Source organism: Lepus europaeus, chromosome X (genome assembly GCF_033115175.1).
Source record: "Lepus europaeus isolate LE1 chromosome X, mLepTim1.pri, whole genome shotgun sequence".
Classification (NCBI taxonomy): domain Eukaryota; kingdom Metazoa; phylum Chordata; class Mammalia; order Lagomorpha; family Leporidae; genus Lepus; species Lepus europaeus.
Genome location: NC_084850.1, coordinates 87,355,550 through 87,370,927, shown reverse-complemented (window position 1 = coordinate 87,370,927; position 15,378 = coordinate 87,355,550). Strand labels below are relative to the sequence as shown.

Sequence of the window (15,378 nt, the reverse complement as noted above, 5' to 3'; positions counted from 1 at the left end):
AACAATAAGCACTCAGTAAACAGAAGTGTCGTTTCTCTCTTCAGGTTTTTTATGTCCTAGCTAGACCGGGTGGTGGGTCCTTGCCCCTTGTTAGGCTCTTTTTGTTTTTTGTTTTTTTTTTTTTTTTTGCTTACATCCCAGTGCAAGGTCGTAGTGGGAGTTGGGAGATCCTAGTCCACCCTTTCCTGCCTATCCAGAATCATCTCACCCTTAAGGCGCTGTCCTTTTCTCCTGCCATTGTCCCCTACAGCTACCGAGATCTTTAGAAGATCGCGTACCTCGGTCTCCTATGAAGTGAGATCACAGACATGAGACAACATATAAACGGCAGAACACTTTGGGAATGTTGCTCACCTAATCCTCCCCAGGGATGACTTAATAGCTGCCTCGGCAGCCTCAAAGCCACCCCCAAACCCAGATATTTCTCCTAGCTCTGTGCCTTCGTTTGCATACCGGGCGACGGTTTCTTGTCAAGGCCACGCCTGTCCCAGGTCTGGCGTTCCAGAGCGTGGGGGGGGGGGGTGTTTGGGGAGGGTAGGAGCTCACCATTTGGCCCAGGCGCCCGCAATGTGACGGCATAGCAGCAGGGGGAGACATTAGCACACGAGTAGGCGTGTTGCGGTCCGATTTAGGAGTGGGTCGGACCGGGAGGGTCTGAGCTATGGGATTGAGCCAAGTTATAAGCAAAGAGGCAAGGGGGGGGGGGGCGGGGAGAAAGGGCCGGAGATGGGAGACAAAGACCCTAATGGCGGGGCCCAAAGAGGCTGGAGTCCTGCGTCCTCGGGCTAGGATATCGGCCCTTTGCTTTTTCAAAAGCCTCCTACCTACCGCCTTTTCCTTTTCGCCCTCCAGGTGTCTTCTTTGATCATGGTGCGCACAGATTCCCGTGTGCCTATCCCAGGGCCTTGCCCAGGTCTTCAGAAAGGAAAGAACTGTAAATTTGGGCTCCAAGGACCCCATCAGCTCTCCCTCAAAGCTGAAGTTCCCCCAGCTTGAAGAACTGGCCTTTTCCTTCGGATCCTGTCCTTGAACCTCCCAAGTCGCCACCACCCACCGCAATCCACTTGTGTGCTCTGGACTCTGGCTCCAAGTGCAAGCGACAGTGCAGGCATTTGGAGGGCAGGAGGAGGAAAGCCCAGCCGCGAGCCCCGTGGTGACGGGACGGGGAGCAGACGGCCTGTCGTTGCCACGGAGGTGGGCATAGAGCAGGAATTCGGGGCTCGTGTGTGTAAAAAGAAGAGTGGGAAGCACTGTTTTCCCAGTACTTGGGACAAAGCCTGGGAGGCTCAGGTCAGCAGGCTGGGAGTGTCGAGTAGACGCGCGGGCAAGAGAGCAGGCCGGCAACTCTAGTGAAGCGCCAACTTCCCACGGGCTGAGCGCTCTGGGAACAAGACTAAGCGGTACCCAACCCTAACCGCACGAGCCGCACACTCAGATTGGTGCCATCGGCAGCGCGGCATCCTTAAGAGCGCCCTCAAGCCCCGCCCCCTTCCTGCTCGAGAGGCGTGGCCTGGGGCAAGGACCCCGCCACGGAGCTTCCTATTGGCTAGAAGAAGCAGGGTTGGCCTTGCGTTCGCCTGAGCAGGGGAGTAGACAGCTCGGCGGCGGCGGAGGGAGTCTATGCGCGCTGGACAGCAGTGGGAGGTGTGTGAGGCTCGCACCGGCCGCAGACCCTCGGGCGCAACGGCCGGGGAGCAAGGACTGGGCGACGGGGCTGCTGGGCTACCCAGCCGACGCTTCAGAGGCGCAGACTGATGGGACTGGCTCACTCGGCAGCGTCTCGCCGCTCTTCTAAGTACACTGAGCGGGGGCCCGCGCTCAAGTAGAAGCTGTCGAGGGGCGCGCAGCCCGGAGTCCCAGTGTGGCCCGGAGGAACGGAGCCCGTGCCAGGGCGACCCGGTCGGGAGCCTGGGGACCGAGCTCGTGTTGTGGGGAGACCTCCCTTTCTTCCTTGGTGCACCGATCCCGGGACGGTCGAGGCATCGGAGCGGCTACCGAGTCCTCGGCGGGGAGACGCTGTCGGAGAGAGGGCGCACAGTCCCGAACAGTCTTGGGGAGCCGAGTGGAGTCGGGCGGGATCACCCGGGGGCGCAGAGCCCCCGTCGCGCCTCGTGCGGCCGAGAGGCCAGGAGAGCCAGCCCTCAGAGGCCGCAGCCCATGCCCGGGTTGGGGACGGCTGCCCAGTGAGTCCTCCTGGCCGGCGGGGAGGAGAAGAGCGACGCCGAAGCCGGCGGGAGGGGAGCACTTCAAGGCCGGCGGCTGCAGAGGATGGGCGCCTGAGCGGTGCGGAGCGCAGCGCGGCCCGGGAAGGCGAGGCGAGCGTTGCTAAGCAGGCGCTTGCGGAGTCCGAAGTGCAGCCTGCCCCCAGGAAGATGGCCCGGCCTGGGCAGCGTTGGCTCGGCAAGTGGCTTGTGGCGATGGTCGTATTGGCGCTGTGCCGGCTCGCCACGCCGCTGGCCAAGAACCTGGAGCCCGTGTCCTGGAGCTCCCTCAACCCTAAGTGAGTAACTTATCTGCTCTGGTCCCTAGGGGTGGGAGGCACTCCTTCGGGGTGAGGCCGCGCGCCTCCAAGTGCGTGTGGGGAGGTGTCGGGAGGAGGAGCGGCGCCCCCTTTTTATCTCCGGCTTTTTCCAAGTGTGTTTTCCTGCGGGCGGGCGGGGCAGGCTGCGGCGAGGTGGGCTGGGGGCTCTCGGCTGGGTTTTGACCCAACCTCGTCTCCCTCCCCCACCCCACCCCCGTCCTTACCTCCTCACGGCCCGGATCGAGTGGAGATGGTCGCAGCAGGCGGAGCTGCATGAGCTTGGGCTCCGAGAACTGGGTGGGGGCGAGAACGAACGCAACCCTCTCCGGGGCCCCTGGGAATGTAGTGGTTTTTCGCCGAGAGCCATTCACAGAGCCGAGGCGGGGGCCGAGGCCGGAACACAGGTTCCGCGTTGGCTTAGGTGTGGGGGCAGCGCGGCGCGGGACCCGGCGCTCTGGGCGGCTTGGCAGCGCCTTCATCCCCGCTCGGGCTTCTCCCATTTTCATTTCTCTTTCTTCCCTGTTTGCCTCCTGGCTTTTCGCTCTACCGTCTCTTCTTGCTCCCCCCCCCTCCCCACTCCCCTTTCTCCCTGCCGGGGCGGTAGAAAGGCGGGCGCCGCTCCCAGGCTCACAAAGGCGGCGGGTGGAGAGGGGCGGAGTGGAAGAGGGGTTGTGTGTGTGTGTGTGGGGGGGGTGGGTTCGATCCAGCGCCCGTCGGGGGTCCAATGGAGCCGGCAGCAGAGAGTGGCGGCAGAGCAGGCGAGGGAGGTGGGTGGGGAAGAAGCGATTCCTGTCCAGGCAGGTCCCATTACCCTCCCCCCCCCCCCCCCCACACACATTTGTCTCCAAGATTGGGGAGCTGTGCTTAGCTTTCCCCAAGGGTTTGGGGGGGCAGTTATATAAAGGAAATCCTTTCTTTTCTTCTCCTTCCACTTCACAACTCTACCCACTCCCCACTTGCCTGCACCCCCCCCAACAGCACACACACACACACACACACCTTTCAGGCGGTGGCCCAGTGGTTTCTGGGCTGTTCATGGGGAGTTTGAGGGGCTGTTGCGGTGACCTCTTGGCATCCATGACTAGGGTTGGAACTCAGGTTCAGAATCTCTCTTCTGCCCGGTTTTCTGGAGGTCCTGTTAGTGTGCAGGCAGATCCACTTAGCAGGAAACTGGAGTTGGGGGGGGGGGTCTTGACCTGCTCCATCCACGCTCTCTGATTCCTGGATCTTTGATCTCTTCCTGTCCACTCTTCCTGGGCTCTCCACTAACTTCCCAGGCTCCCGACCGCCTTAGCGTCTTGGGTCCCCAGGGGCAGTGTATTTCTCAGCCGTGGTGTGGGAGCAGGCAGTTTCTTTAGTTTGCTTCTCCTTGGATAAAGGTAGGGTCCTATTACTGATCAGGAGGATGGCTAAACGAGGGTCAGGGTGGAGCTCTGTGCTTCGGCATAAGGAAAGGGAATGGGCAAGAATCCTGTCCTCACCCAGAAGGCAAACTGGGTGCAGCAGGGGCTCAAAATGGTCTGGGGACCCCAGGGAAGCCCAGGGGAAAGCAAGGTTGTGAAGTGTGCACTTCCTCCTGCTGTGACGGTGGCCGCTACCACGCTTTCTCTGGAGCCCAGAGAGCTACAATCCGCCTGGGGTAGCCCTTCACAGGGGCTCATGGGAGTGACCTAATTGCTCTCTCAGGTCTCTAACCAGAGATTGCAGGCAGCTCCACAGCTGGAAGGGAGCACTCCTGCAGGGGTGAGGGGGAAAACTGAAGAGAAACAAGATCTGTTCTGAGCCTCCCCCTTTTTGTATTCTGAGCCTGGAGTCCTCTGGACCCCTTTACGGGTTTGGGAGGTTGCATCCTTATACCCCCACCCTTTTTCCCCATGGCCCCCGAGTTGAAGGCGGGCGTCCTAGGTTGGGCTGGGGGGGGGGTGTCTGAAGACTCAGCAGAACCTGCCCAAATGCCATTGTGCAATGGAGCAGATCCTCAGGATGGTTGGAGAGGGATCCTGGTGCACTCTCGCCTCTTCCCCCGCTTGCCACCCGCCCCCCCCCAGTTTTTCTATCTCTGCCCAGGGGTCTGGAATGCAGCCGTCTGTGTGTGTTGGCGCGGGGCGGGGGGGGGGGTTGCGAGCAGGAGGGCAGGAGGGAGTCAGTGCCCTCAGCTCTCCTCAAGCTCTGGGTGGGTGGGGGGGCTGCCCTGCCACCGCGCCCAACCCTCGGGCCGCCACAGCCTTTCAAATAAACAGCTTCTCTGTGTGTCTCTCGCTCTCTGGGACCCTGTCCGTTCCCCCCTGGCTGCCTTGGCGAGCAGTGCTCAGCTCCCCTTCTCCAGCTAGGCGCTCTCTCTCTCTCTCTCTCTCTCTCTCTCTCTCTCTCACTCCCTCTCACTCTTAGTCACTCTCTGCCTCTTTTTCTCAAGTCCTTTTGTTTCTCGCACATGCCCGAGCTCTCCCTTGCAGGCTCATTTTCTCTCCTCCCTTCCCTCTTCCCCTCCCTGGCTTTTGGTCTCTCTCCTCAGCCCTATTAAGAGCTGGCAACCCCCCCCCAAAAAAAAATCTCCCAGTGCCTATAAACCCCACTTAATTGCTTCCTCCTTGGGAAAAAAAATCAAAATAAGGGAGTACTGGGGCTGGGGGCTCTGCTTCCAGGTTCTAGGGTGTGCACAGCCCAGCCCTGCCTGGGGAGAGGGAGCCGGAAGGGCAGGTTCCAGACTCCCAGCCTCTTCCCCGCATGGGTGCCCGGGCCTTCCTAGGTGCTAGTCCCTGGGTGGCAGAAGCTTCTGCCCCCATGGTCTCTCCTGTCAGATTTGCCCCCAGGAGCACAAAGATGGGGACCTGGGTTTGGTCCTGCCAGAGTTGAGTGGGAAGCAGTGTGTGTGTGTGTGTGTGTGTGTGATTGAAATGGTCCCCGGGCGGCCCCCGCCCCCCAGCCTCTCCCTCCCCACCCTCCCCACCCCGGGGAGCTCTAGGGCAGCCGGCAGGCCTCACACTTGAGTCCTCCACCAGGTCCAGCTGCCACAGTTCAGTCTCTCAGTCCTGTGGTGACCCCTTCCTGCCCCCCACTCAGGTTCCCCCACCTCCAGGGAGTGGGAATGTGCCCGGGCTCACATTACAGACCTTCCCTACAAGGGGGCGGATGGGGGGGAGGAGAAGGGGGAAGAGGTTCCGCTTGGCATCCAGGACCCTTGACTCCAGCCTGGGTGGGGGCAGCTGCAGACCCCAACCCATGCTTGCCTGCTTACAGGCCCCTCACAGCTGTTCTAGCTCACAGTCTTGGGGAGGCCAGCTCCAGGGCCTCTTTGCAGGGTGGCAAGGGACCTGACCCTTCCACCCTGTGGCTGATTGGCCACAGGTGGGAGCCGTGAGAGTGCTGGGAACCCAACAACTCCTCAAGTTCCCTGTTCCCTTGCATTTCCCATTCCCCCACCCCCACCCTGCCCCACCCAGGGCAGCCAGGTCAGGGCAAGAAGGGCCTGTGAGGCTGGGGTGGAGACTGAATGGAGGGTTCCCTTTCTTCCCTCAGGCTCCCTGGTGCCTCATCAGTGCAGGTGAATGGGGATGGGTGGGCCCTGGATACTCCTGTGTGTGTCACTGTTTTCTGTGCTTAGCGCTAGGAGAGTGGGCCAGCCAGGAGGTTGCTGGTTGCCATGGAAACCCCAGGTTTGGGGGAGGTTCCACCCTGTGATGATTAGGGGAGCTGGCCTGGGTTGTTGGGGGGCCAGGCTGAGGTGGGGTGGGGAGGGGGATGCTTAGCAGCCACATGCTGGGTTGCTTGCCCCGTGGACCACAGCAGCCCCGTCCTGGGTGTGGTAGCTCTTTTGGGTCAGGGTGCTAGCAGCCAAGAGTGTGAGCTCCTTCACCTTTTCACTTCTAAAGGACACTGTTTGGCACGCATGCTGGGAGTCGGGCAGCACTTTCTACTTAAACACGCTGTCATGTGTGAGCTCATCGGATGCTCCCAGCCACCCTGGGACGGAGACATTGGCCCCATTTTCTGGACGAAGGCGGCATGTGCTCGGAAAAGGGAAGTGACTTCTCGAAGGCACAGCTGTGCTGTGTGCCATCTTTCCACACCAGCCTGCTCACTTGGAATTCGAGGAGAGGCGGCAACTCCAGCTGGGGCTGGGAAGAAGTGCCGGCCCCGTGCCCCCTGGTTCCCTGCTCACCTCACAGGTGTGCAGTGCATCTGTGCTTGTGACTCAGGCCCTGCCTGTGTGGGCTGAACAGTGCCCTGGCTTCCTCACTTCACCTTGTGAGGCCTCGCTCCAAGGACCAGCAGTCTGCCGGGGTGAACTGGACTAGACAGCCAGCTCGTTGCCTGGTATTCTCTCTGCCCCGCCCTGAGCTCTGAACGAGTACCTTTGGTCTCTTCTGGGCCTGGACTCTCTCTTCCTCTTAGGAACTCCACAGAAAGCAAACAACGGGGAAGGGGGTGATAACCAGCCCCCCCCCCCCCCGCACAGTGGATGTTAGCTTTGGCCAGGTGGGGCAGAGGGGAGGGCATAGTTCAGTACAGGTGGGGAGGGGTGACTTCCTCTGGGACTCTCATGGCTTCCGTGCCTCCGACAGAGCTGTGTGTGTGCCAGGACCCAGCTGCTGTTTCTGCCCACCCACGCCTGGGCGGGCACTGCTGGGACACGCCAGGCCTGCTCCTGCTGCCTCAGGGGCTGGGTGGAGCTGGGGGAGTGAAAGAGGAGCCTTTAATTTGGGGGCTCCCCACCCTAGCTGGGATGAGAGCAGACTTGAGTGCTGGCTTGGGGTCTGTCTTCCCTGGGTCTTGCCAGTGTTGAAGGTGTGGAGGCACAGGGGGCGGTGGGCGTCACGGAATCAAGGCTGTGGCTCTCTTCTTCTGAACTCAGAGGAGCATGGTCTGGGACCCAGGCGCCTCCTTTGGCCACTTTCTAGAGCCAAAGGGAAAGGAATGTAGACATGGTGGGATGCAGGCAGCTCCCAGGGCATGATGGGCCCAGCTTTAAGCTCTGCTCTCCTGTAGAAGGCATGGATCTGGATGGCAAAGGGCTCATCTGGACAAAAGAACTTGTGATTTTTGCGTGGGGTAGGGGTGGCCAGTTGCATTCTGGCCAGTCCAGGGCTTTGGGTGCTATTGTCTCCAGACCCCTCTGACTTTTCATATTCCAGGATTCTTTTTAGCAGTCAGGGCCAGCCTTCTAAGTGCCACAAAAAGACTGAGGGCTTTTGGCTAGGGTGGAGGGGGAAGACACAGGCCACAAGGCAGGAGCCGCAATAGCTCAGGCTGCCTCCCCCAAGTCCTTTTGCTCCTTGGGGTGGCTCCCTGGGGTCCCAAGGCTATCAGAGGCTAGGGAGGGAAGGCCTCAGGAGTTACCATGGAGACCTGTTTCAGGCGTCCTGCTGGGCCATGTCAATCCCCTTATTTTCCAGAAAAGGGCTTTGTGTGAGGGTGGCCCCAGGCAGGGAGGCTTGGCTAGATATTGGGTAAGGGGGGGGGGAGAAGTAGTAGTTTTTGAAAGGTAAGGCATAAACAGTTTTACTTGAGGGGACCTGATCTCTTCCCTCTCCCCTTCGAGCCCAACTTCTAACCTGGGCAGTAAGCAAGGAGACCCATGGGGCCCCCCTTGTAAAGTATTCCCAATGATGTACCCAGCTTTGAGCTTCACTCACATTGGCTATGTGCGCACCCTTCGTAGTCCCTCACCCTTTCTTGAAAGGGCTCCCCCAGGCCAAGATGAAGTTTGGTGGTAGGGAAGATGCTCAGAAGGCCCCAGTAACAGGGGATCAAGGTCAGGGAAGGCTCCTCTCCTTTTTGCACTTTAGGGGAAGGTGAGTTTCCCTCTGCCAGCTGCTATGCAAATGAACTCATGAATATGTATGAAGCCTGGTCACTGAGGTTGAAGAGAAGCTGAGGGTATTGGGGGCCATAGTCTTCTTACCCCTCCCCCACCACGTAGACATCTGCTTCCTTAATGTCTCTGGGTCCAAGGTAGAACCCCGAGTAGCTAGAAGCCCTGTTCCAATCCCTGGGGGATGATACACTCTGGATGGCCAAGGTTGCCTGGTGAGTAAGTCTGGACCAAGTGATTGGAAGGGGGAGCTGGCCTATCCCCATGTCCATGCTCTCTGTATAGCTGCATTTATACCTCTTGTTGAGGTGCAGCTACACAAGGATTCAAGCCGCTGTTCTAGATCTTCTGAGACCACCCCCCTCCCCCCAGGATTAACCAGCCTGGGTGGGTTTAGGCCCCTTGAGTTGTCTTTGAGAACTTCTCCTCAATGGCAACACCTGTGTGATCCTACAGTCCCTCAGCTGAGGGGCCTTGTCCCGAAGGTCCCCTTGGGCTCCACGATGTTAGAAGCTGTCTAATTTTGTCAGCTGGACAGAACTTGGAAAGGGAGAAACACCTTGGTGATCAGAGACCTTGGTGAAACGTGTTGGCTTTGTGCAGTGCACGTGGGGGTGGGGGGACAGGGGGAGCATTCCCTCCAACATGTTTCTGTGGCCTTGTAGATCTGTAAAGTGCCAACCAGGGAAGGCCAGTGTGTTCTGGATTTCACCCTCCCACATCAGCTTGGTGGAATCTCTTTGGATGTGGATGGAGGGCTGCTTGCCTACCGGGGGCATCTCTTCCTGGCTGATTGTAGTGGCGACAGATCCTCTAGCAGGAAGGTCAGCAGGGAGCTAGAGGCGATGCTTAAGAAAACGCCACCACACTCTGTTCTTCCTGCTAGAGGGTCTGTCGCCAACGGCATGAAACCCATTCCCCTTGTCGTGAGCTTTGAGGCCATTCAGTCTGGTCTCCCCCTGCCCCCCGGTCTTCTCCATGCCTTCTTCTGCTCCTGTCTATGTACTCCTGGCCACTGCCATCCTTTCGTGCTGTGTGTTCGCTTCTGGTCCCTCACCCAGCACCCACTTTCACCCTGCCATTTGTACGGGGCCATCTCCTTCCTCACCTTGCCTCTAGCCCTGGCTGTTTCAATGCCTGCTCCTATACCTGACCTACAGACAGCCTGGAGCTGTCTATCGCTAGAGAGTGGGCCCTTTTCTTTCCTGGCGCAAACCAGCCAGTGAAATCCGTGACAGTGGGGCACCCCTTCTTCCCTCGTTATTTCTCCTCCCAGAAAGACTCCTGCCATGGCTTTTAAGGAGGAGTTGAACATCTTGAGCCCCTGCTGGATAGAAGGGACTCTCCATGTGCTGCCCCATCTCCCCTCTTACCATTGCCCATTTATTCCTAATGCAGAAACTGGAGCTCAGTGAGCCCAGGCAGCCCATCTGAGGTGAAAGAGCTAGTATGGACCAAGCCCTAGAACCTTCTTTCAAAGTCTGTGTTCCTTTTCTGAAAGTGCCACTGCGTTGCTCTCGGCTCCAACCGGCCCAGCTCAGAAATGGCCGACAGAGCACAACTTAGACTTTGAGCTTAGGCAGGGGTAGAGGCATGCGAATAGGTGGCCCAGGGCAGCTGACCTCTGCTGCCGTCCCCCCAGCATGCGGCCTGCTGGACTCAGACATAAACCTGGCTCCCAAGGCATCTGTCCAGTTCTTCCTTAGGATCTGGAGTAGGGGCTGAGTGGCGGTGAGGGGTTAGAATACAAGGAGCCTTGTGAAAAGGTTGTGGAAAATGTGCATGATGAAAAGTGTGCATGGATTTCAGAAAAAAAATTGCACCAAAAAGAACTCATCTTTTACTTGCACTTTTCATTATACTCTTGCACAGCTGGGGGTTTCTGGGGCCCTGTCTTGTATGCTGTTGTCCCTGCTGGAGCCCCTTCCCCCTCCCTCCGTGTCCTCAGGAGTGAGACTGGTCAAGTTGGGAAATTCCTCCTCTTGCAATATAGGGGTGGGGTGGGTCGCCAGTAGGACCCCTGGCCAGAGACCATAGCCATCACCCCTTGGCTCCAGGCCATGCCTGTTCCTGTCTCCCCATCGTGCCCAAGATTAGCAAGGATGAAGGAGAAGGCACAGGTCCTGGACAGGTAGAGCTCCCCTAGCCTTTGGCTGGGAGCTGCGGGGGTGGTGGCTAAGGCATGTGTGGGCTTGCTCTGTATCCGTGTGTGTGCGTGCATGTGTGTGTGTAGGGGAGGGGGTAGCAGCAGCCATGAAGGAATCTTGAATGCGTTTGGGGGGAGGGCGGGGGTACAGGACTGCCACCTCCAGGCAGCCTGGGCCTGGCACCTTGGTACCCAGCCCATTGGCCACGTCAACCCCCTGCGGAAATGCCACATTAGGACAAAGGGCTCCTCCAGCCAGGCAGTGCCCCACCCTGCCAGGCAGTCAAAGGCTAGAAGCCTTGCCCATGGGCCACCCCTTCCACACCCTACTGGCAGTGTGGTTGTCTTTCCCCACCCCTAGCCTGAGCACGGTAGAAAGGCACAAGGCCTCCTCTCAAGGTCTCCATGGGGATGGCCTGTCCTCACCCCCCTCCACCCACCTTGCCCCCACCCCACCCCCTGCTCCGGGTACAGAGGCTAAATATCTCCTCCCTCCTGGCCAGGTTCCTGAGCGGGAAGGGCTTGGTGATCTACCCGAAGATTGGTGACAAGCTGGACATCATCTGTCCCCGAGCAGAAGCAGGGCGGCCCTATGAGTACTATAAGCTATACCTGGTACGGCCTGAGCAGGCAGCTGCCTGTAGCACTGTGCTGGACCCCAACGTTCTGGTCACGTGCAACCGGCCAGAGCAAGAAATCCGCTTCACCATCAAGTTCCAGGAGTTCAGCCCCAACTACATGGGCCTGGAGTTCAAGAAGCACCACGATTACTACATTACCTGTGAGTCCTTGCCCTGCCCTGGGGCTCCCTCCCTAGGCTGAGTTGTCTCCTACCCTAAAGCAGAAGGAACTTCTAGGTTTCACGGTGATGCCGCCCATAGTTAAGGCCCACCTGATTTGAACCCCCTTGGGAGACTGGCACAGTCTCTTCCTAGCCAGGCCTGGAAATTCTGGCCCCGGCATTCAGCGAGCAGCGGGCTGCCAGCTCGCCTTGTTGGCTCCGGGGGTCGGGTGGGAGCAGCCTCTGATCCATGTGGCTGCTTCTCTTCTTTGCTTTGCCTGCTCAAGATCTAGTCTTGGCAGTGGCTGGGTTGGCAGAGCCCTGGGGGCTCGGCCAGCTGTTAAGCTTTTCTTTAGGGAAAACTGAGGCCCACGAAGAGGTGAAAAGGCTTCTTGCCCTAGATCCAAGAGTCAGGGCTAGCATTGGGCCTGCAGCCCAGTTCTCCTGACCCCAAATCCACAATTCCTCCTTGTCTGTGTAGAATGCTCCCACACCATGCCAGTTCAAATTTCTTTGCCTCTGACTACTGTCTCCCAGTGAGCTGGCATACCTTAGGGGTTGCCACTAAGACAAGAGGTGCCAGGGCTCGGTCATGAGAGACGAGCAATGTCCCTGAGGTCGGGGCTTGGGCTGGGCCATCTGGGTTACTCTCATCAGTGGGGAGGAGGGAAGAAGAAAGGTTCCCAGCGAGGTGAGGGGCTGCGTTCCACACCTGACTCCCAATGCCATCCCTCTTGGTGGCACTGGGGTTTGTGGGTAATGCCAGCAGACATTTCTCTCTTTCTGACCCTCCCCCTGACATCTCTGGTCTCCTCCTGCAGCAACATCCAATGGCAGCCTCGAGGGGCTGGAGAACCGCGAGGGAGGTGTGTGCCGTACCCGCACCATGAAGATCGTCATGAAGGTTGGGCAAGGTGAGCGCCTGGTCCAAGGGCCCTAGATGTTGGCCTTGGGAACCGATGTTCCTGAGTGAGTGGGTGTTGGGAGCATAGGACAGGGCAAGAAGGTTCAAGTGCATGGAGGTTCGGCGTCCCGGCTGTTCTCAGCCTCGTGTCGATGATCGTGGACACCGATGCTGGCAAGGGTCCCCTGCCTCTCACCCATGCCCTCTCTGGCCCTCAGATCCCAATGCTGTGACACCTGAGCAGCTGACCACCAGCCGGCCCAGCAAGGAGGCAGACAACACTGTCAAGACAGCTACGCATGCTCCTGGTCGGGGCCGCCTGGGTGACTCTGATGGCAAGCACGGTGAGTGCCAACGACGTGTTTCCCAGAGGGCAGGGGCCGCTGCTCCGTCATCCTCTCGGGCCTCACATCTGAAGAAACGCAAGTTGGGCCCCCGCCTGAGATTGGCCATTTGGCCCTGGCTAGTCGGGACAGCACCGGGGCCCCGGTGGCCTCTTTCCCTGTCCTAGGTGGCATTGTCTGGCGTTGGTGTTGGCTGGCTCATCGTCTGTCCCCTGGCTCACCGTCCCTTCCCTCCTTTCCCTTCAGAGACTGTGAACCAGGAAGAGAAGAGCGGCCCGGGCGCGAGTGGGGGCGGCGGTGGTGGCAGCGACCCCGACAGCTTCTTCAACTCCAAGGTGGCACTGTTCGCAGCCGTTGGAGCGGGCTGTGTCATCTTCCTGCTCATCATCATCTTCCTGACGGTTCTGCTACTGAAGCTACGCAAGCGGCACCGCAAGCACACGCAGCAGCGGGCGGCTGCGCTCTCGCTCAGCACCCTGGCCAGCCCCAAGGGGGGCAGCGGCACGGCGGGCACGGAACCCAGCGACATCATCATCCCCTTACGGACTACAGAGAACAACTACTGTCCCCACTATGAGAAGGTGAGTGGGGACTACGGGCACCCCGTCTACATCGTCCAGGAGATGCCTCCGCAGAGTCCGGCGAACATCTACTACAAGGTCTGAGATGGCCCTTGCGGCCTTGGAGCCCGGAGGGACAGTCGGCCTGGACGGGACCTCTCCCTTCTCTCCCGCGGCCCCTCCCCTTGCCAGCTGTGCCCACGTTTGTATTTAGTTTTGTAGTTTCTTGGCTTTTGTAATCTCCCACCCCCTTTTTTCCCCCTGCCCCCTGGGCTTCGGAGGGGGGTGCTTGTGCCCCCAATCCCCATGCTCTTGTGCCTTCCCCCTCTGGCCAGGCCTCTGGGCTCTGTGGGGGCGCCCCTTCTTGGAGGCAGGGACGGATGCTGACGGACAGCAGGCAGGGAGGCGGCCCCCTGGTCCTGCCCCTCCCTCGCTCCCTTCCCCCCCCTCCCCAGGACTGCTCGTCCACTATCATCACTGTTTTTAATGCTTTTGTGTTCATTTTTTAAGCTGTCAACTCATTTTCATCTGTTTTTTTTTTTATTTTTTTATGAAGAAAAATGGAAAAATGGAAAAGGCAGCCCCTCCCCAGGCTTTCTGAGCCTGGCCTGACCCAGTATAAGAAAGCCTGGGGCAGGAGCTAGCCAGCCAGGAAGCATAGGATGGCATTTCTTTTATAGACTTCTTGGTCTTTCAGTGTTGGGGGTGGAGGGCAGGCCGTGGCTGTTGATGCCCGTGAAGGAAGAGGAGCGTGCCGTTGGGCAAGGTGTCCCATCCTCCCCTCCTAAACCTCCTTCTACAAAGCTGATCCTGGCAATAGGGTACTGGCTGCCACCCTTCAACGTTAAAAAAAAAAAAAGAGATCCCTTCCTTGTGAGATTCTTGGGCATCTCCTGCCTCCCTTACTCTCACGGTAATTAATGTCTTAATTGGCTGTTGCCCGGGGAACAGGAGAGCTGCTACAGGCAGATGACCTCATGGGGGGTGGAGGGAGGTGAGGTGCCCAGGTGGCTATTTGCCCTGAAGAGCTAGGAGTTTCCCCCCACCCCACCCCCCTGCCCTGTTCTCTCCATACCTTTGGCATCATTTGGTCTGGTGGGGAAACAGAGGCCCAGGGTGGAGACGTAAGCGGGTATAAGGCCAGGTGGCCTGCTCCTTTTCCGGGCTTCAGCACAGGTGGATGCTCCCCCACCCCACTCGGCCCCCGCTGGCTGGCCCCCTAGTCTCGCACTGGGGCCTGGAAAGAGGCAGAGGCTGCCTGGGATTGGGTCAGCCCCCCGTGCACTTTGACCCCGGCTCCTTGCCAGCAGGGCTGCTAACAGACTGCCACTTGAAAGCGCCTTACAGGCACTCCCAGAGCAGCCATGGAAGGAGCTGGGCCTTATGCCATCCACCTCCACACTGCCTCCTGGCTGGGTGCCCACCCCGGTGCCAGGTGGGAGAGGGAGCAGAACAGCCAGCCCCTTCCAGGTGGCAGCTGGAAGGGTTGTTTGTTTTTTTTTTTGTTTTTGTTTTTTTGTTTTTGTTTTTGTTTCTGTTGCCATTTGTGTAAATACTAGTCTTTTTGGAAAAAAAATAATGTAAAGATGTTTTGTATAAACTCTGAATTATTTTCTTGTTGCTTTTTTCTTAGAAAAAAAAATGAGAACTAAAAAAAAAAATTAACCACATGGAGAAAATGAGTGTAAAATGGTGTCGTGATGTCGGGGAACGAACATGAGTGTGTGCATGTGTGCGAGCGTATGTGTGCGCATGCCCGAACGTGCACGCCTGTGAGATTTCCTGCACCCAAACCACCGGTGATGGCGGCCGCGATGAGAGAAGGGTAGTGGGGGCTGTCCCTCCTGCTCCCCGCCCCCTCCCCCTCCCCCCAGCCTTCTCTGCTCTCTCCTTTGGCTGTCACGGAGCCTGGGACTGTATTCCCCCTCCTCCCCGGGCCATCCTGCTACCTCTGTGGCATAGGCTGCGGGCATCTGCCCAATCTGGCATCGGGCTCAGCTAGAGAGGATTGATGGGGGAAGGGGTGTTTCCATGGGGACCTGGGTGTGTCTGCAGAGTACCGCCACCACCTGCCTGGAGGTGGCTAGAAAGAAGTTCCCAAGAGCTGAGCCACAGCTGTGGCCCACTGGGTACTGACTGTGGTGGCTGCAGCTGGCCCGGTTCACCTCTCAGCCAAAAGAATCCTCCTTTTTCTCCTGTCTTCAGAGCTGGCCCACATCAGAGCCACCACCACCACCAGGGCATACTCTGGGGGCTTCTAGTTGGCCATCACAGCCCGGAGCACCTGGTCTCCCCCGCACAGGCTGATGA

The 15,378-nt window shown here is 58.8% G+C and overlaps 1 protein-coding gene across 1 annotated transcript; it reads left to right on the top strand.

Moving 5' to 3' along the window:
- The first annotated feature begins 1,614 nt into the window (after positions 1-1,614).
- On the top strand, positions 1,615-14,737 carry EFNB1 (ephrin B1). Its single transcript, XM_062184085.1, has 5 exons — positions 1,615-2,500; positions 10,983-11,260; positions 12,082-12,174; positions 12,383-12,508; positions 12,755-14,737. Exons 1-5 carry the CDS (start codon positions 2,373-2,375, stop codon positions 13,171-13,173), a joined length of 1,044 nt encoding a protein of 347 aa, XP_062040069.1. The 5' UTR covers positions 1,615-2,372; the 3' UTR covers positions 13,174-14,737.
- Positions 14,738-15,378: the final 641 nt, after the last annotated feature.